Source organism: Gracilinanus agilis, chromosome 1, assembly GCF_016433145.1.
Source record: "Gracilinanus agilis isolate LMUSP501 chromosome 1, AgileGrace, whole genome shotgun sequence".
Lineage (NCBI taxonomy): Eukaryota > Metazoa > Chordata > Mammalia > Didelphimorphia > Didelphidae > Gracilinanus > Gracilinanus agilis.
This window is the reverse complement of record NC_058130.1, coordinates 144,888,403-144,910,583: the sequence shown is the minus strand read 5'-3', so window position 1 is coordinate 144,910,583 and position 22,181 is coordinate 144,888,403. Positions and strand designations below refer to the sequence as shown.

Below are 22,181 nucleotides of genomic sequence, written 5' to 3'. Positions count from 1 at the left end.
ATTCTTGATCTTTTGTTATTCCAAATGAAATTTGTTATAGTTTTTTCTAATTCAGTAAAGAAGTTTTTTGGTAGCTTGATAGGTATGGCGCTAAATAGGTAAATTAATTTGGGTAGAACTGTCATTTTTATTATGTTAGCTCGTCCTACCCATGAGCAGTCAGTGGCTTTCCAATTGTTTAGATCTAGTTTTATTTGTTTGGAAAGTGTTTTGTAGTTGTTTTCATATAATTGCTGTGTTTGTTTTGGTAGATAGATTCCTAAGTATTTTTGCTTGTTATATTTCTTAACCAGACCTTCTAACTCCTTATCTAGAGTTCTTTTTACCAAACCACTCTTCTTTGCTATAAAAAAATATTAGGCATTATCAAAAGATTTGCATTTGGGGGCAGCTGGGTAGCTCAGTGGATTTAGAGCCAGGCCTAGAGACGGGAGGTCCTAGGTTCTAATCTGGCCTCAGACACTTCCCAGCCGTATGACCCTGGGCAAGTCACTTGACCCCCATTGCCTACCCTTACCACTCTTCTGCCTAGGAGCCAATACACAGAAGTGAAGGGTTTAAAATTAAAAAACAAACAAACAAAAAAAAGATTTGCATTTATGAAGTATACCTAAGCCTAAAAAATTTTAAGTTACCTCACTATAGAACAGGATTGGGGAACCTTGTTACAGTGCAAGTGCCCAGAGAGCAAATTCAAGCTGTCTGTGAGCCCCCCCCCCCCCCGATTACCAGAAAGAGCTAAGGGAGGAAGTGCTCTCTTTGGCCAGCTGAATAGAGGGGTAGGGCATGCAAAAATGTCTTTGGGTGCTAGGAAGAGGGAGAACTGAGCAGCTCCCTGAGTGACAGCTCTGCATGTGTGCCACAGCTTCGCCAAAGAGGCTATAGAGCAGTGGTTCCCAAACTTTTTTGGCCTACTGCCACCTTTCCAGAAAAAATATTACTTAGTGCCCCCTGGAAATTATGAAACTATTTATTGAACTCAGAATAGAATGTAATACAAAAAAATGTGGCCATTACCACTCCCCTGGATTGCTACAGCACCCACCAGGGGGTGGTGGCGCCCACTTTCAGAATCACTGCTATAGAGTATGGTTTCATTCTACAAGGGAAGTAATATCCCCTTCTGTATTTTGTATATAGTGAAGAAAAACCTTTCTTTTGTAATACAACCTATAAATTATCTTTTGTCCTTGTGCTCAATCCCAGAATTCCATTGTGATTTGATGATATACTCAGATGCACATTCCTATTAAGCTCCTAAATTATTTTATAGCAGTATCTCCTTTTATTATAGAACAGTAACCAAAACATCCTCAAAAATGCTTTATCTCAAGGAGCAAATTTTAGGTGGTGATGATAGGGTAGTTGAACAATAATCTATAGAAAATTGTAATGCTTTCATAATTTATCAACATTTCAGAAGCATGTCTGCTTTTTAAGCCATTTATAAATATTAAATTACCATTTGGAAAGTATAAATGCTATATATCTGTTCAAATCATAAAGACTAAAAATGCTATTTCCTTTTTTCCTTTCCAACCCTCACAAGATTACACCAAATATTCTGGCATAATTACCAAGGGATTCATTGTCATTATAAGGGGTACACCCAAAATGTCTAGGCAAGCTGGCAGGCAGGTTCTGTGGCTTTCTAGACCTGTTTACTCCTTGGAAAACCTGAAAAGTAGTGTATTTTAAGACTAGGACTAACCTGAAAAACCATACTCATGTCTTTGGGACAAAACCATCTATCTGTTCTCAGATTTTAAAGAGTGATGTGATGCAAAGATCAGTGAACTTTTCTATCAAAAGAGCTAACTATAGCAAATTTTAAGTAATTGATTAACAAAGAATCAATAAAAGAAATCCCATTTTCATAGTGGAAAATGAGCAACCTGAAATGACTGATAACTGATCCATTTCTTTCTTCTTATATTTTTTCCCATTACTGAGTAAATAAAAAGAGTTTGCTAAAGCTGCTGCTAAGATAAACTAAAAAGATTAAGTTTTTTAAGACATTTTGGCTATGTAACCCTATACAAGTCACCTAAATCCCAATTGTCTAGCCCTTACTGCTATTCTGTCTTGGAACAAATTTATAGTATTGATTTTAAGACAGAAGGTAATGGTTTTAAAAAAAAAGACTTTGGAAATATTCTGTTCATCCTTAATTCTATGAAATTTAAATTCAGTCAGTGGAATGCTATCCAGGTCACTTTCTTTCCTCTGCCTCTTTCTTCTTGTTTCATAGGAAGTTTTTTTCTGGTCCATGTTTTTACAATGGATACATAGAATTAGAATCATAAAATCATAGGATGTTAGAGCTGGAAGTGATGTTGGAGATAATTTATATATTAGGAAACTAAGATGTACAAAGGATAAGAAACAATTAGTTTTACTTGGTCCCAAAAGGAAAGAGGTGGTAGTTGTAGAAAAGCAGATTTTGCTTTAGTGTAAAGAAAATCTTTTTAACAATTAGGGCAATCTGAAGGTAGAATGAAGTAGCTGAGAGATAAGGGAATTTTTCCTTACTAAAGATCTTGGAAGTGTTATAGCATGGATGCTTGGTCAAATATAGATTACATTTGTTGTCTTCTGACTTGATTTGAAATTCTGGGATTTGCTTAAATTAATGAAAGAGCTAGTACTTTAATTTAGATTTCCTCATTGCCTACCTTGTATTCTATACTGAGCCACATCTTTTTGGATGACAATATTCACATTTCACTCTGGTGTTTATTTTTATTGCCATGGATGTTTTGAATCACTGTGCCTGTCAACTGTATGTGAGGGAAATTGTAAGAAAATTGAAAAAATTGAGGGAATTAGGACAGCAAGTGGTTAATTGAGAGAACTGAGTGAACCACATTGACTCCATCTTGTGTCTTGATCCTGCAGCTAGTTTAGTTCCCTTTCTGTTTGATTATGGGCCTAGTTTAACTTATGAACTGTAAGAAAACTATTCAGTTTTGGGAACTGAGAGAACCTTTATTGCATTGTTTGAACCTACCCCCACATGGCTGGGAAACTGGACCTCGTACTTGCTGTTTAGAGACCTTTAACCAAGGACATAGGTTGTGTTGACTAGAAATGTACTCAGACCCTAAAGATTGATATAAGGATTCTCATAATTGTACATCTTAAGCAACCCATTTATCTTATATGAAAACTGGCTCATACTGCTCAGTCATTTATTTTGATGTTACTGTGATTGTTTACAGATACTTAGGGAGAAGTAGGACATCTTTTCTTGAATTCAGGGAATTGCACCTGTTTATTTCCCCTCCCAACTTGGAAAGACCCTAATCTTTCTTTCAATCATAAATTAGATTACTTAATGCTGTATTGTTTCCTTTTAATTAATTTTCTTATTTAATTAATTGGTTTTACTTTATAAAAATTTGTCTCCCCCATATTCAAGGTTCAGCCCTAAACTGAAGAAGCTTGGTCAGGTTGGGCAATTGGCATGCATTGCTTAATAAATCAATATGCCTAGAAGATTAAACTTTGTTTTCTCAGTCATTTCATCTTTTGCTCACATGTAGGAAAAAGTTAAATAGTTCTCCAATTAACATGAGAAGACATTGCAAATTGTCATTTAGTAATTAATATTACTTGGTTTTCTCTTTCAGGACACTGGCATTGGCATGACACAAAATGAATTGGTGTCTAATTTGGGAACTATTGCCAGATCAGGCTCAAAGGTAAGTACCTTTTCATTTATTCTTTAATTTTTTTGTATAGGTTTTTGGCTCTCAGGTTCAGCAACTAAGGGCTCTTTCTTTTTAGAACAATTGCCTCTAACATAAGGCTCCTTAGGAAACAAACTATAGTCTCCTTTGGGCAAGCTGCTAGTTAAGCAATATGTTCATTGTGAATATTCACATAAATAGTTTTTTTAAGATTACTATTTTAAAGGCTCCCACTTTCTATCACATGGTATATATTTGGGCCAGAGTATGTGGTTCCTGGGTCTTTCTTTAATGATCATAGCTATTGATCTATTTGCTACCATTAAAGCTTTTTCAGAGGGAAACCAATTATTGTGATTTTTTTTCTTCTAGAACCAGTTTTGACTTTGAAACTTAATTGTAGAAATATGTTAGGAGAGATGCCTATAAATTTGACAACTATGCCATTAAATCTCACAGAGCATCAGTTTTTTTTATTGTTGTTGAAGGCATTATATGATTATAAATTATTAGAGTTTAATAATAAAGTCATTATAGACTTGAGATATTTCCTCTGAAGAATATAGCATCAAAGATATATCCTAGAAAAAAATCAGACTGAAAGAGGCTTTTTGTTTTTTTGTTTTTAAATAAAAGACATGGAGTGGGGGGGATCTTAACACACATGACTTTTTAAACATTCTTTTTGGTCCTGGTCTTTTCTTTACAAATATTTGGAAATCTTCTATTTTGTTAAATGCTCATACTTTTCCCTGGAAGCATAAAGTCAGTTTTGATTGGTAGTTGATCCTTGGCTGTAGGCCTATTTCTCTTGCCTTTCTGAATATCATATTTCAAGCCTTATGGTCCTTTATTGTAGAGGCTGTCAAATTCTATATAATCCTGATTGGTGCTCCTTGATGTCTGAATTGTTTTTGGCTTCTTGCAATATTTTCTCCTTAGCTTGGAAGTGTTTTAATTTGTCAGTTACATTCCTGGGGGTTGTTTTTTGAGGATTTAATGTAGAGGGTGATCTATGGGCTTTTTCAATGTCTATTTTTCCCTTTTGTTCAAGAATATCAGGGCAGTTTTCTTGAATAATTTCTTGTATTATGATGTCCAGTTTTCTGTTTATTCCAGGTTTTCAGGTAGGCTTATGAGTCTCATATTGTCTCTCCTGGACCTGTTTTCCAAGTTAACCATCTTCTCAAAGAGATATTTCATGTTTCCTTCTATTTTGTCATTCTTTTGACTTTGCTTTATTAATTCTTGCGGTCTTGTGATACCATTAGCTTCTGCTTACCCAATTCTGGTTTTTAAAGACTGGATTTCAGCTACGATCTTCTGATTTTCCATTTCAATTTGGGGTATCCTGCTTTTCATGGCTTCCAGCAGGTCAATTCTGGTCTTCAGTTTGCTTATTGTTTCATTTGATTTCTGGGCTTCTTTTTCCAAGTGGGAGATTCTATCTTTTAAACTGTTATTTTCTTTTTGAACTATTTCCCACTTTTCTTGCCAAGTTTCCTTCTCATCATCTCAAATCCGAGTTCCTTAAGAGCTTGTGACCAATTTCCATTTTTATTTTTTTTTTTGGAAGGTTTAGATGTGTTTGCTTGTTTGTCGTCCTCTGCTGTCTCCTTTGTAGTCTGGAGTTTTTCTCCATAGGAATTTTACAGGGTCAAGTTTCTTTTCTTGTTTTTTTTTTTGGTACTTGCAGATTTTAATTCCTGGGTGTGTTGGTGGCCATTTCTGTGCTAGTTCTTTCTTCCCTTTCCAGTCAGAAGTCTGAGTGAAGAGGGAAGGCTCTCTGTATCAAGTTACAGAGCAGTTTTTGCCTGAGGCAATTTTTCAGTCTCTGCTGCATCTGCTGTGTGCAGCCCCTCTCTGCCTTATCCCTGCACCCAATCTCCACATTCCTCAGCTTCCTGGGGTCCAAAGTCTTGCTGCTCTCTGGGGTAAACCTGTGGTGTCCTCACCTAGCCCCCTGAGAACCTAGTGATTGCCCTGTGCTCACTCTAACTCTGGTGCTATAGGTGGAGTGGGGGAGGAGTGATCAGCTCACACTTTTTAGGAGTAATTTTACCCCCTTATAGAGTGCCTGCTTTCAAGGCTGCACCCTATGGAAGAGCCCCTTCACTCGCCTAATTTTGGATTTTGTCCTTTTGAGGCACTTTATATCAGTAAATGGTGAGGAGAGAAAGTCCCCTGCATCTACTCTGTGGCCATTTTAACTTGGAAGTCTCTAATCATTCTTTTTGGGCATAGATTTAGAACTTCAGGGATTCAATGCAACAAGTATGTTAAGTGTTTGTAATATGATAGACAGTGTTTTGGACAACAGGGTTACAGTGATGAAATAAAATATTTCCATCTTCAGAGAATTTACTATCTATTTGGGATTGGAGTGAAATGAGGATTGATATGCAGCAAGTAAATAAATGACTAGTCCAGATAGAATACTATGAAAATTTAAACAGAGATTATTTTCAGACTTTATAGAGGATCTAGTATAATAATTGAGCTTTTAAGTAACAGAGATTTCAGTAGACAAAGATGGACATAGATAGGGCTTTGGGAAGGAGGTAGAAAGTTCATTCAGGAATGACAGCTTGCTTAGGCAGAATGGGAGAGATCAGGATTAGAGGGCAAAGAATAATCAGATTTGACTAGAAAATAGGATGCGTCAATTATTATGAAATAATGCTAGAAAGGTCGAGTGGTACTAGATTGTGAAGGACTTTGAATGGCAGGATTTCATGTTTATACTTTAATATTCAGTGGGTAATGGGCCAGCTGAAGGGTTTTAAGGATATCATTTTATTACATATTATATATATTATATTATCTGAACTATACTTTGGGATAATTATACAGACATCCATGTGAGGGATAAATTGGAGAAAGAAGCTGGTGGACATAGGAAAACAAGTTAATAGGCTATTATCTAATTTAGCAGTACAAGGTGGAGGAGAGTAGAGAAGCCATGGATAAGAAGAAGGTCAGTGGGTAAATGTGAAGGTAGAAAGAGGAACAGTAAACAGCACATGAGGGTAATAATAAAAAAGGAGAAACAGAGCATGTTGAAGGCAGTCAGAGCATTCAACTACTCCACAGAATCACATAGGCTCTTAAGAGATAGATTGGATCTCAGAAGCCATCCAGATCCATCTATATGTGCTTGAAGACCTGCAGCGAAGAGGAGCCTTCTTGAGCAGCTTGTTTGACTTCTACATAACTTGGCTATTAAAGTTTTTTCCTTATAATAAACTTTGTAACCTCTCCTATTTTTCTTATTTCTGTTTTCTGTGGCCAAACAGAACAATTCTTAAGTAATTCCTTAATGACAGCCCTCCAAATACTTGAAGACAGATATCAGCTCTTTCATAAATCTTCTCTAGGCTAAGCACGCCCAGTTTCTTCAACCAAATCACATATGTCCTGTTCTCTAGCCCTTTCACTGTCTTCATCATACTTTCTTGGGCTTACTGTAGGTTATTGTTGTCTTTTCTGAAATGTGATACCATCGACTGGATTTAGCAAAAATATTACTTCTTTCATTCCAGACACTCTGCCTTCCTTAATGCAGCTTAGGATAGCATTAACTTTTTCACTGTTATATCAGACAACAGTTGAGTTATGTTAAGCCAATAGTGTACTAAAACCTCCAGATATTTCACAAAACACTTGTCCAGCCATGTCTCTTCTGTCTTATGTAAAGTTGTTTTTATTTAACCCACACATCTTTGCTTTATATCTCTAGTTCCTTTGTGTATTATTTTTATTTTGAAATTTGCATATTTATCCATCTCAAATCTGTGGGTTTTTATTTCTTGCTCTTGTTGGATATAGTCTCTGATGAATTATTGATCCTATCTTCTGCTCTTCTTTCTCTTTGTTTCTAGGACCTCTATGGTGTCAGGCTCTATCTCCCTCTTCACTCTGCCTCCCTTTTCCATGTAAAGCCCCTGTAATTAGATTTATAAAATTCTATACACATTTTTTTTAACAAAAGGAAGCTTAAGTCAGGGACTTGACCTGAGCTCTTTAAAATTTTTCTTTAAACAACTTAAAAATAAAACCTCCAAATGAATTCTGGAATGGTAGAACCAACAAAAGGATTAGGTGAAACAATTTTCCTGTCCATGACATCTTAGATGGTCAGCAGGAAAAGTCTGTCTCATGTCTCCATGAAAATGGAGCACAGTCCATTATAGGTTGTATCCCAGCAAGCTAACAACAACAGGACTTGGGGGAGGGGTATATGTGACTGAATTAGCAACAGAAGATTCCAGAATTCTCAGCCCACAGATGGTAAGAGGGTTAGACAACTTGGTCAGAAGGAGGGGACCTTTTGCTGGTGTTACAATGAATTTCTTGGACAAGATGGACACCACTTTGAGTGACAAGATTGTTAGTTGGAGACCTCAGAATGTCCCCAGGTGCCATGAGCCAGGGCCAGAAGTCAGTTGGAGCCAACCCTATAAATACCCATCATGCACAGCACAAGACAGCTCATTCTGGAGCAATCTTGGGAAGTGGGAGGTTCAAGAGAGGGAGGATAGGCCCTATATCTGCAGTTCAACTGCCTTGCCTGAGAGACCTAGAAAGCTATTATATCCATCATCAATAGAACTGAGAAAGAGAGCAGTACCACTGTCATTGAAGAAGATCATCAACAGCTGGATTCTCTGTTCTCTGGCTTGGCTCCGGCCAAGTCAAGCCAGAGTTAGTGAGAGGGTGAAGAATCTCCAGTCTCTATCTGATCCAGCAACCTCTATAGTTTTGATCATCTACTTAGACAATTAGCAATAGCATTCCCAGATCCTCCATCCCTTCCCTTGTTCCTAACCCTGTTAAGCCAGAATTAAATATAGTTGTTTGTTACCAAATCAAAGATTGAAGTACCTTTCCTGAGTGGTGAATATATCTAAAGCCATTGGGAAGGGGGAGATATCACGCACTCATAGCGTTATCCACTCAGTGCACCAATAACCCATATCAACATTCAAACCAACCCCAGGTTTGAGGAACTAGAGAAGATGACAACACACACAACTTCTCAGTGGTTCCCTACCTGGGCAGCTGTTGAAAGGAGACAACTGACAGGCTCAGTCCAGCAGAGCCTGTCAGGTGGGGATAGGCTTAGCCCTTCTACCAGTAGCACTTGCACAGAGGTCTGCGTGTGTGTGTGTGTCCTCTCTCATCCCCATTCTTCTATTTAACACTGGCACTGGGTGCAGGACTCTGTTGTGTTGCCCATACTCAATTCCAGATCACAATCCCAGGGTGAACATACTAGAGCATGTGGTCATAAGGAAGTAGGGACCATGGTGGGAAAAGGGTGCTTGTAGTTGCTCATAGACCAGAGCACAGGCCAGGAGAACAGAGACCACATTTCTTCTTAGATCATACATCTTGAAAAAACTGAAAACTTACAGAGCCCTTAGAATAAGCTCTGAAAACAGCAGCATGTAAACCTGTAGTTTACAACAGTTCCACCTTCATTCTAGGAATAGGACCCAGCTTTTAACATAACATTAAAAGTAAAAAAATAGGATGAAAAATGAGTAAACAACAATGAAATCTGATTATAGAAAAATATGGTAACAGAGAAAATCAAAACAAACTCAGAAGAAGACAAAAAAAATTAAAACTGCTTTATCCAGAGCTTCAAAGAAAAATATGAATTAATCTCAGACCTCAAAAGATTTCCTGGAAGAGCTTAAAAAGCATTTTTAAAGTCAAATAAGAGAGGGAAGCTAGGTAGCTCAGTGGATTGAGAGCCAGGCCTAGAGATGGGAAGATCTGGGTTTACATCTGGCTTCAGACACTTCTTAGCTGTGTGACCCTGGGCAAATCACTTAACCCCCATTGCCTAGATCATGGTTCCCAAACTTTTTTGGCCTACTGCCCCCTTTCCAGAAAAAAAATATTACTTAGCCCTCTGGAAATTAATTTTTTTTTAAATTTGAATAGCAATTAATAGGAAAGATAAATGCACCTGTGGCCATCACCACACCCCTGGATCACTGCAGCACCCACCCACCAGGGAGCAGTAGCGCCCACTTTGGGAATCACTGGCCTAGACCTTTTTGCTCTTCTGCCTTAGAATCAATGTGGACTATTGATTCTAAGATGGAAGGTAAGGCACTTATTTATTTTTAAATCAAATAAGAGAGGTAAAGGAAAAACTGGGGAAAGAAATGAGAGTGATGTAAGAAAACAAAAAAAGAATCAACAACTTGGTAAAGGAGGCACAAAAAAATACTGAAGAAAATAACATCTGAAAAACAATAAGCTAAATTGTAAAAGAGGCAACATTTCGCTGAAGAAAAGAAATTCTTTAAAAGCAGATTTGGCCACATGGGGAAAAATGTACAAAATTTCACTGAAGACAAAAATTCATTAAAAAGTAGAAATGATCAGATGGAAAAGGAAGTACAAAAGCCTACTGAAGAAAAATAATTCTTTAAAAATTAGAATTAGGTAAGTGGAAGCTAATGACTAAGAGATACCATGAAACAATCCAACAAAATAAAAAAAGAAAGAGAATAAGAGAAAATATCTTATTGGAAAAATAGCTGACCTTGAAATTATATCCAGGAGAGATAATTTAAGAATGATTAGACTACCTGAAAGCCATAATTAAAAAAAATAGCCTAGATATCCCATTTCAAGAAATTATCAAGGCAAACTACTCAGTTATCTTAGAGCAGTGCTGGCAGACTTTTTAGTGCCCAAATTGCAACCTTTATGCTGCATGTATGCCATATAGCTCCCTCCACCCTGCATCCCCCCCTTACCCCAGACATGGGGAGGGAGGAAGCACTCCCATTGGGCTGCTGGGCAGAGATGCAGGTCATGTGAGAATTGTCCTCAGGCACGGTGTAGAGGGGGAGTGGTGTAGCCCCCCTTCTAGCACGTGTACCATAGGTTCACCAACATGGTCCTAGAAGGTAAGATAGAAATTGAAAAAAATCTACTGATCACCTCCTGAAGGAAATCCCAAAGTGAAAACTTACAGGAATATTTTAGCCAAATTCCAGAGCTCCCAGATCAAGAAGTATTACAAGCAGCCAGAAAGAAACAATCCAGATATCATGGAGCCATGATCAGAATAACACCAGATTTAGCAGTTTATACATTAAAAGATCAGACAGCTTGGAATATGGTTTTTCTACAGGGCAAAGGAGCTAGGATTAGAACCAAGAATCATTTCAGCAAAACTGAATATAATCCTTCAGGGGAAAAAAATGGATGTATTCATTGAAATAGAGGACTTTCAAACATCCCTAATGAAAAGAATAAAGCTGAATAAAAGATGTGACTTTCAAATATAAAACTCAAGAGAAGTTTAAAAAGATAAACAGGAAAAAGAAATTAGAGTGATTCAATAAGGTTAAACCATTTACATTCCTATGTGGGAAGAGAATTCTTGTAACTCCTAAGAACTTTATTATTAGGGCAGCTAGAAGGAGTATACACAGAAGACACAGGTATGATTTGATTATGATGGGTTCAAATAAAAAAATTAAGGGATGAGAAAGAGGGTGTACTAGGGGAAGGAAAGGCAAAATAGACAACTATCTCAGCTAAGAGAGATATTAAAGAGCTTTTACAATAAAGGGGAAGATTTACATGAACTGATGAAAAGTGAAGGGAGCAGAATGAGATCATTATAAACAGTGACAGTAAATTTGAATGGTTATCAACTATGAATGACTCTGGTATTCTCATAAATACAATGGTCCAAGATAATCCTGCTGAACATATAATAAAAAAATGCTATGGTGTCTGAATACAGATTGAATACTTTTATTATTTTTCTAGTTTTTTTGGTGGAGGGGATGCTGTATTTTCTTTCACAACATGACTAATATGGAAATATTATGCATGATTGTACATGTGTAACCTACATCAAATTGATTGCCTTCTTAATGAGGTGGGAAGAGTAGGAAGGAGGGAGAGAATTTGGAACTCAATTTTTAAAAATAAATGTTAAAAATTATTTTTAGTGTGTAATTGGGAAAAATAAAATTTTTAAAAAATGTTTTCTAGGTTTCTTCTGGTGTTTTCCCCCACATTTATTCCCACATTAATTACTAGAAGTGTGTTAATGGTCATCAAGTTTGATTTTTTTTTTTTTTTGGAGGCTCTCCTCCTATATAAGTCCCAGGAAGACAGTAGACATCTGATTTATATATCAGGTTAACTGATAAACATTTTTCAACAGGGAGTTTTTAGCTATCACTTCTCTTTTTCCCTTTACCTATTATTGGATAACTTCACTTGATGTCATCTGTAGATCTAAATCATCATTCCTCGCGACTTAGGATATTGCTTCTTCCAAAGATAGTTTGGCTCCCCCTACCCACAGGAAGAACACAGCATGCATTACATAGCACTAAATGGTCTGTAGGCCTTTTTCCATCCTTCTTTGTAATTCCTCTCCTCCTGATGCTTCCCATGACCTCTCCCATCAATTCATCCTTTACCTTGTGTGGTTTTTTTTTTTTTTTTTTACATATGTGTTGAATTGTGAACTACTTCAGTGCAGGAACTGTTCCATTTTTGCCTTTTTTTCCCCCAGGTCTAGCATAGGGCCTGACACATAGCCAGAGTATAATAAATACTTATTGGTTTATTATTAGATTATTCTTTTTTTTTTTAGCCTGTTGACACAGGTTAAAATTTCCTTTTTGTCGTCATTTAAAGTTTTAAATACTTCTATGTCATTCAAGAAATCATGTGTTCTCCGTGGGTCTACTCTGTCTTGGAGAGAAGAGATGCATTTTTTCAATCCTTTCTCTTTAGGGAAGGGACATAGATATCAGATGATACCATAGCTCACATACTGAAGGTCCCAGAAAAGCTTTGTTAACTGCCTAGGGCTTGTTGGAGATCTTCAAGGTTATTCATGAAGACTGCCTTGACCCAAATGAAAAGCAACATGGAGAGTAGTATCAGTGATTCAGGCATGCCCCATTGGGACTCTTCATTTGGTCTGAGGTTGAAGATCTTTTGAGAAGGTTGAACAGTGAACACATCTGCCAGTTACCTCCCTGTAGAAAAATATTTGGAACCCCAGTATGGTAAACTGACCATTCTCTATCTGCTCTTTCACCATAGGCATTTCTGGATGCCCTGCAGAACCAGGGAGAGGCAAGCAGTAAGATCATTGGGCAGTTTGGAGTGGGCTTTTACTCTGCTTTCATGGTAGCTGATAAGGTGGAAGTTTATTCACAGTCAGCAGAGCCTGGGAGCCCAGCTTATCAGTGGCTGTCAGATGGGTGAGTATCTAAATGAGGGCTAGGCCCTAATGACTGGCATCTGGCATGGAATGTATTGACAACCTAATAAACCTAGATACTGAGCATTTCAAAGAGGATTCAAGTTTTTTTTTTCTCCTATGTAGTTAGGTGGCTACTATTTGCAACTCAACTGAAATCCAAGCTGAAAAATAATTTCATTTGGAAAGAATTGAAACTACTAAAAGCCCTGGAGATGGGAAGAATCTATTTGCTTTTTTAGGTGACATTGATATATCAATTTTTAAAAAGCCAATGATTTTTGATGTGGTAAATAGCGAGTTATCAGCTATGTGAGATTCAGAGAATTCTGTAAGACTTTTTCTTTTTAACAGAGTTAAGAGATTTCTGTCAATTATCAATTCCTTTCATGTTAGTGTAAAAGTGAAATTTGGGAAATGTATCAAACTACATTTCCCGTGGTCCAACTGGTTTCCGTTTCCGGTTTTTTGGGCGTGGGGAGGCCTACGTCTTGACGCAGGGAAGAGTTTGTTAGGAGGGAATGTCTCTCTCTTGGCCAGCAGACTCAGAGGAGACAGGAGACAATTATGGCTAGGCGGCAAGTTTGAATGCTTACAAGCGCGTGGTCTAATAACTTTATCTATCAGCATGGCTTTAATTAAATTACTAATATATATATTTATACCAGCCTTTATTATTTTTCATATTTATATTAGTAATGTTATAAGGAAAGGAGTACAAATGGGAAAGAGAGATTTTGCATAGAGAACAGGGTTCTGGATCTGGCCACATGCCCTGGAACCAGAGGCAGTGTTCTGAGAATGAGGGTATATTATAAAAAAGGACTCAGAGAACAGCCAGGGGACTTTTGGACTTCCTGTCGAGGGATAAGCCTAAAACTAACTTCTTCTCGCTTGGGATCTCTATAAACTGAGGAGGGGATCTGGTTCCTTTTCCCTTGAAGCCAAAGCTTCAGATCCTGTGATCCTGTTGAGATTCATCCTGAATACCTGTAATCCAACTGTGTTCCTGTGTCCTGAAAGAGTGTTCCCAACTGCTGTGAAGATCTCTGCTGGCTAGCCAGTAACTGCCTATGAAATAGGCCTGAAGCCATCTTAGGCCTAGCCCAAAGAAGTTTGATCCCTGAAATAAAGGGATCATTCTAACTGCTCTTAGAGTATAAATCTAACCAAGCTACTAACTGGGAGGATTAGTAGCTCAGGTAGTTAGTTAGCTGAGAGTTTTATTGACAGATAGTGTAGTGACAGGCAGCCTGAAGACCAGAAGACAATCCTTTGCACGAGTCTTAGAAAAGTGGTTGGGTTAGCTAGAAACTCTTAGATTAGGGCATCCTATCTTTAATCCTCCCTTCCAAGTGACTTTGGTATTAAAGATAAACCCGTAAAGTGTTTTGTAAACCGCCCGAGAGTTTGAGAAGCACGCTGAGCCAAGTGAGGGTCTGTCTGGGCCTCCACACTAGGATACTGTAAGGATTAAATTTTAATGGTTTGGTTAAAATATATGAAGATTATAAATAATAGTGGTGGTTGCCATTTCAAAATATTATTGCTCAAAGTCAAAATGCTTTTATTTACAAAAGAGGTGGAAAGAGTGAAAGCAGAGAAATACAAAAGGGTAGAGAAGACATTAGCTTATCTAACTAAATATTGTTCTGGTGCTCATCTCAGTGAGGACTTGTTGACCTTCAACAGGAATTAAACTCTCTCCAGAAGACAGAAAGGGAAAGACAGCTATCCACTCACCCAAGTGTCCTCCAAGAGGCAGGCCAAGACAATGACTCGAGCTGAAGGTGATTCTTAGGGCAAACTTGAGCCAACCTTGAAGTCCAGTCTTGAAGCTGACTTCCCTCTTGAAGTCCAACTCCTTAGATTCGACTTCCCTCTCTAGTCCCAGAAATTCAGGGCCTTTTATAGTAGGTTCTTGTCTCTTCCCTTCTTCACAAGGGCCAATCACAGCTTCCAAATTGTCTAGCACTGCCCAGGGGTCAGTGTTTGTGGAAACCAGTTCTCACCTTCTGGAGGGCTGAATACTCATCAAAAGGGTTCTCCCTTTTTTTTCCTGGCTGATTGAGTTTCTGAGGGTGTGAATTCTCTAAGTAGTTTTTTGAGCTCCTCCACCTAGTTCAAGCTTTTGTCATCAAAAGGTAGACAAAGGAGAGTTAATCCTGTCTTCACAATCTAGTGAGGTACTAAGTAGGGGTACTTACATTATTGTTAACCAAAGTGTTAGTTCCAACTAGGCAAAGGGAATAAAGAATTCCCTTTTACAATACCCTCAATCTTGGTATCTCACCACAACAGCAACTAGACAGATTATCCACCTATTTCAGTTGGAGAGCCAGAAAAAGGAAAGAACCAAAGAGATCTAGGACATTTCTAGGCCAGAAAGCCATTTTTGGGCCTACGGACAGGTTTTGGCCTGTGGGACACTCAGAAGCCTGAGTAGGTCTCTGAGAGGCAGTTGGGTGGCCATTTTTAGCATTTCCAATGAGGAGCTATAGAATGTTCGGAACTGATACTATTGGCGTTGACTTACCCAGAAGCACACAGCTAGGAAGTGTCTGAAAGCTAGATTTGAACCCAGATTCTCCTGACTCCAGGCCTGGTTCTTTGTCCACTGAGCTACCTACCCGCTCCTCCTGATCTCTTTTTAAAGCAATTTTTAATTTTAAGTTGATTTCTTTATTTTTTTTTAACATCAAAATTTTCTTTTTCTCTGGCCTTATAATTATATATTTTTAACAAATATAAAATCTTGCCTAATCTCTTTGTATTTCCTTTATTTAGTCAAAGATGTCTCTTGAGATTCTTTTATGGTTTTCTTTTCCTTTTCTTTTGTTTTAGGTTGCCGTGCAAAGTTGTTTTTTATGTTACCAGCATTATATATTTCTTATTTTAAAATTTTAATAGGATTTTCTTTCTTTTTTAGTCACTTTTTTTCTCATTATAATCTCTTGTTTTTCACTGAAATCTTGGATTAGTCTTTGCTTCTCAAGGCTTCTTGATAGTAAAAAGAGAAGTTAAACCTTTTTAGCTTAAACCTCAGCTCCAATTTCCTTCTTCCAAAAGATATTCACTTTATTCTTCCCAAACTTTATGATTTCCATTTCTATTAGTATTCTATTAGACTCCCTGCTTTCCTTTTTTCACTCTTGTCATAGATTATAATCTTCTTTTTATTTTCTTAAAGTTTTGTGGAGAACAAGTCTGTAGCATTTTCATTAGCTTTCCACATGATCCCCTCCTTGCAATATTGGCGTTAGTAAAGAAATTTATATTGGTATCTTATTTTTTTTTTATTTCATTTTTCTGGTTCTGCTTACTTTGATTGCATTATTTCACTTAAGTCTCCCCATACTTCTCTGTATTCTTTATTTCTAATAACAGTAATAATACTTAGTCACATTCATGTCCCCACAATTATTTTAGCAATTCTGAAATGTATGGGTATCTACTTTGTTTTCAGTTCTTAGCCACTACAAAAAGTACTGCTTTTTGTCATTCATAGAACTTTTTTTCAGCCATTTTACCCCCAAAATATAAATGTGTAGTGGACTTTGTGATCAAGAGTGTGGACAGTTTTGTTATTTTTGTCATATGATTCCAAAGATGTGCTCTAATAAAGGAGTGTTTTTTTGTTGCTCTTCCCTGACCCCCAAAATAATCATAGGTAGGTGGAATTTCTCACATGTAGTTTAGATGTTTTGAAAACATACCTTTTGATTTTAAGGATAACCTATTATAGATAGCTTGGTTTAAATAATCAGCCTTCTGTATCTTTAACAAATATCACATTACTTTTGGTTTTCTAACACATTGTCTTATTCCCTTATATCATATCTGACACTAATCACATTAACTCTGCAGTTTAAAGGAAATACTAAATAAATATTTATTCAGTTATTTATAACTTTGAAAACTATTGATGCAAATTTCCAAAGTTCATTTTATGAAAATAAAAGCCAAATTAATACTTAGGCAAAATGCTATCAAGTTTCCCTTTTCTGATTCTCTGTATTATTATGTTTTTGTAGAATATTTTTCCCTTTAGTTTTCTCCTATTTACTAGAGACATGAAGCCTGGAAGGAAGAGCATGAAAAACACTAGGTAGGGCTAGGAATGTGCCCAAGACTTATACCAAGGGAGCCAAATGTTAAATTTTCAGTGCTAGTATTTATAACTTTGAAATTGGTAAAAGATCAGACCTTGGTTTATTGTTTTATTGATTGTCTAGACAAGAGGTGTGAAACAACTTCAGCTTAAGCTAGATTAAAATGCAATTGAGAAATATATAAGAAAATAAAAATACAGTTGAATATAGATAATGTTAATATGTGGTTTTCCAAGTCATTATGCTTGCTGCCTGGGGGAATTCTTACCTAATGTTTAGTAGCCCCATTTCTATTTGAATTTGACACCACTGGTCTAGACTTCAAGAAAATGATAGAAAAAAAATGTTAATAATATAGATTTAAAGTTAAAAGTATGTTGAATATATTTCTTTTTTCTAGATAACCTTTTTATTAAAAAGCACATATCTTCCTTCTTAGAATCAATACTGTATATTCATTCTAAGGCAGAAGAGCAGTAAGGGCTAGGCAGTGGAGGTTAAGTGACTTTCCCAGGGTCACAGAGCTAGGAAGTACCTGAGGTCAGATTTGAATCCAGTACCTCCCATCTCTGGGCCTGGCTCTCAATCCACTGAGCCACCTAGGTACTCCCTGGATAACCAGTTGTTAAACATTTACCAGCACACCTCTGAGTAATCCTTAGGAAAGTAGTTAGTTTGTGCTTGTTAAAAACAAGCTATAACTAGTCTTCTCTAGAGTATAGCAGCAGTTGTGGGAACTCTAAATCATTCTATGATAATAAGAAGGAAGAAGGAATAAACATTAAGTAATTCCTGTGTGCCAGGCACTGTGCTAAGTGCTTTACAAATAATATCTCATTTGATCCTCACAGCAACATTAGGAGAGAAGTACTAATATCCCCATTTTATAGTTAAGGAAACTGAGGCAGAGGTTAAGTGACTTGTTCAGGGTTTCACAACTACTAAATGGCTGAGGCTGGATTTGACTTCAGGTCTTTCTGACTCTAGGCCCTTACAGTCTGTCCCCTGTGCCACCAGCTGCCTATAAATAATAGTCATGAACATTTCTATAAGTGCCAGAATTATTGTCCTCATTTTATGGAAGAGGAAACCAAGAGTAGGAGAAGGGCAATGCTGGGCTTCACACACACACCTCTAGCTATTAGGAGGTGGAGCTAGGACTCTAGGCACCAGGTGGGACGAGTGCTCTTTCCAGGACAGCATGCTCACTGGTGCACTGTAGTGTTCATGGAGTCCTAAGGTGATCTCTTATAAGTTTGACTATTACTGATACAACATTCATTCTCCCCCCCCTCCCTTTTCCTCTTAGCTCTGGAGTATTTGAACTTGCAGAAGCTTCAGGTGTTAGAACTGGAACCAAAATAATCATCCATCTCAAATCAGACTGCAAAGAGTTTGCCAAAGAAGACCGAGTACAAGGTAAGCAGAGAAAGAAGGACCCTTTGCTCGTTGACAAATCTGGTCTGTGAGCAACAGACAGCTTCATCTCCCATGATCTCCACCGTTTTCTGTAGTTCCACCGGCACATATTTACTTGGCATGTGGGAGGTGGGGGAGGACTAGTGGTGGCTCCCAAGAAGGATTGTTGATGAAAGTCACCGCTACCCTTAAGGGGAAAAGGTATAGGCAGGGATCATTAACAATACATGTCTTTGTGAAGAGGAAAATTCTTATGAGTGAGTTGGTATTATAATCATCATAATAGTAAAGTTCTACAGTAATATTTTGCATTTTCAAAAAGTGTTTTCCTCTTCATAGCAATGGGAAGTGGGTAGGTTCAGTGTCCATGCTTGCAAGGCTAATAATAAAATGATGGAGCAAGGATTCAAACAGGTCTTCTAATTATAAGTCCATCATTACCCTTTCTATCACACTCCCCTGTGTGTCTAGTATAGCTTTTTGGCTAGTTGCAAGATTATTTGGTCAAAGTTTTCACTTAGACTGTGTAAAAAAGAGAAAGATTGCTTGAAAGTAAAGGATTTTTTTTTATCCCATTCCCTTTATAAATTTCTGTATTTAGTACCTCATGGTGTTTTAAAATATTCCATTTGAAATCTTCCCTGCTCAGCCTTGTTTCTTTTTCCTCTTGCCCAACTCGGATAACACAATCAGCTACATGCTCTCTAAATCTACTTAATTGAATCCTTCATAACATCTGTGGTTTCATCTCTTCCACAGTTTGAGATTACAATCCCTGAGTGTCTGTGGACAACATTCTGGTGATGAATCTCTTTCCCTTTAACTGGTTAATTCATTCTGCAGGGTCTAAAACCTGTTTTTGTACTCTCTGTTTTAATTATTAATATTTTTTTCAGAGGTAGTGAAAAAATACAGCAACTTTGTTAGCTTTCCGCTTTACCTAAATGGAAAACGCATCAATACTTTACAGGTAAGACTTAGTCAAAAATCCAAAAAGAATATTCTCCATGTAGTCTTGGGAACAAAAGGTCAGCAGAAAGGAACAATGAAAATTGCTAATGTCAAAGACAGAATCCTGTGACTAGTCTAACCTTCATCTATAAAGAAGTCCTCTCTTATAGTCTGTCCTTATGGTTATATTGTCTTCACTTGAAGACAGAAATCAACAACCAGTTCATCAGCAGATATTTAATACTTAATATGTGCCATGCATGGTGCTAAGTGCATTGATTCTTTAGGCTTGGCACACCATTCTAGGTTCTTAACTTTTAAGATCCATGCCATGGATTAGCCATCCCTACCAACTTTGTCTGCAGATTTGATAAGCACCCGCTTCTTTGCATCCTCAGTGGGTGGTAGAAGGCCCTTCATGGAATCATAGATATGGGCCTGGAAGGAACTTTAGAGATTGTGCAATCCCACTGCCTCATTTTGGAGATGATGAAACCCATGCCCGAGACATTAAGGGTATTACCCAAACTTACACAGGTAGTATGCATCAGAGGCAGGATTTCACGCTAGGTCTTTGGACTACAGAGCTCTTTCAATGATACTAAACTGATTGATTATATGCCTTCAGTTTAAGTCTTGATCTGGGACGTTATCCGATAGATCTTCCTACAAGTTAACACTGGCACATCAATGACCGCTTGGGTCCTTCATCTTTATTGAAGTAAAGAAAGTTTTCTTAGGAATTTCCGGGAAGATGGCGGCTTAGACAGAGTGAATCTTAAAAAATTGTTATTACCAACAGGGTGACTAGAAGAAGTTTACATAGAGGGAACAGGGACAAACTATATAGGATGAAATGTCAAGCTATATATATATATGCAATATATATATGCAATATATATATGTATATATGTGTGTATAAATAATATGTATGTATGTATAAATATATATAAAACGGGGGAGGGGGAAGGAGGTAATAATAAAAATAGGAAAACAAACAAAAAGGAATAAATTTATATTCCATAAAGAAGCCTGTGGGACCAACAGGGAAAAATAACAATATACTATAAGGGTAAAGAGGTTAGAGAGAGGAAATATTCAATACTTAAGTGCATTGAAATCAACTTAAAGAGGGAAGAACAATCAGATCCATTGGGGCATAGAATTGATTCAAGCCCTATAGAGAAGTAGAAGGGTAACAAAGCAATACTAGGGAGGGAGAGGGCTTGGGGGGCCTGAGGGAGGCATAGCTTTAAAGAACAATAAGAAGGGAGGGGGGAGAAAGGGAAGTACAACAAGGGAGGGGATTATAGGAACTGATTAAAAACAAAACACTAGTATAGAAGGAAACAGTGAAAGAAGAAAGGACAGGACTAGGAGAGAGAATCAAAATGTCTGGAAATACACATTTGATAATTATCACTCTGAATGTGAATGGAATGAACTCGCCCATAAAAGGGAAGCAAATAGCAGAGTGGATTAGAAACCAAAATCCTACCATATGTTGTCTACAAGAAATAACACATGAGACAATTGTTGGGATTAATTCTGTATTGATTGCATTAATCTGCCCTGAGGCTAAAACCTGAAAACCTTGAGGGGAGGGAAAAACAAACAAACAAACAAACAAAACAAAAAAGGTGGGGTGACAAGAAGGAGCAGTTTCTCTGAACTGAGCTCTCCAGCAGTGGGGTCCCCCTGCTATCTGCTGTGTTTGATCTGGTTTTCTTTTCTCTTGAAGCCCTGAGTTCTCTATCTCGATATGAGGAAGCCAAGCTGTCTGCACTCTGGGGTTTGGCTCTCTCTAAGCTACCATCTTCTGGGTGTTTTTGCTGTGTTTCTCTGGTTTTCTCCTCCAGTCACTTCTCCATTGCCTGTGTTTGACTCCCTGAGTCCTGTGCCAGCAAGGCCCTCTCTCCTGACCAGTGCACCCACCGGTCCTGAGATTTCCCGACCCCTGGAGACTCCTCACAGCATGTGGGGGAGGTGTACTGGGATCCTGGGATTCCCCTTCTATGCCCTCAGTCCCGATAGTTCAAGTATTGAAGCCTTTTTCTTGGTGTGCCTCTTTAGTTGTGCTGCAGTAGGGTTCCTCCTGCTCTGTCCCATTATTAGATTTGGTCCTCTTTCTTCTCGAAGCACATTGTTTTCTATCTCGGTGTGTAAGGGTGCAGAGGTTTTAAAATTTGCTCTGTCTACGCCGCCATCTTACCGGAACTATTCTAGACCATGCAATAGGGCATAGAAACATGCCAAACAAATGCAAAAAAACAGAATAATAAATTTAACCTCAGATCATAATGCAATAAAAATAGTCATTAGTAAGAATACTTGGAGAAGCAAACCAAAAATTAATTGGAAATTAAGTAATATGATTCTCTAAAATAATTTAATGAAAGAACAAATCATAGAAACAACTAGTGATTTAATTGAAGACAATGACAATGATGAGACATCTTACCCAAACCTATGGGGTACAGCCAAAGCAGTTCTAAGGGGGAAATTTATATCACTGAGTGCATATATTAACAAGTTAGGGAGGGCAGAGGTTAATGAATTGGGCATGCAACTTAAAAAACTAGAAAGTGAACAAATTAAAAATCCTCAGATGAAAACTAAATTAGAAATACTAAAAATCAAAGAGAAATTAATAAAATCGAAAGTAAAAGAACTATTGAATTAATAAATATTTCTTAAATGATGGTTTATTGTGAACCATATCCCTCTGGCCACATTTTT

At 37.4% G+C, this 22,181-nt stretch overlaps 1 protein-coding gene across 1 annotated transcript in view; it reads left to right on the top strand.

The window, feature by feature from the left end:
* Positions 1–22,181, top strand: part of TRAP1 (TNF receptor associated protein 1) — a 77,482-nt gene that overhangs the window by 41,624 nt on the left and 13,677 nt on the right. Inside the window, exons 5-8 of the mRNA XM_044658023.1 lie at positions 3,633–3,704; positions 12,801–12,961; positions 18,382–18,491; positions 19,388–19,461. Of these exons, the coding sequence (XP_044513958.1) occupies positions 3,633–3,704; positions 12,801–12,961; positions 18,382–18,491; positions 19,388–19,461 (417 nt within the window). The remainder of the gene's footprint in view (positions 1–3,632; positions 3,705–12,800; positions 12,962–18,381; positions 18,492–19,387; positions 19,462–22,181) is intronic.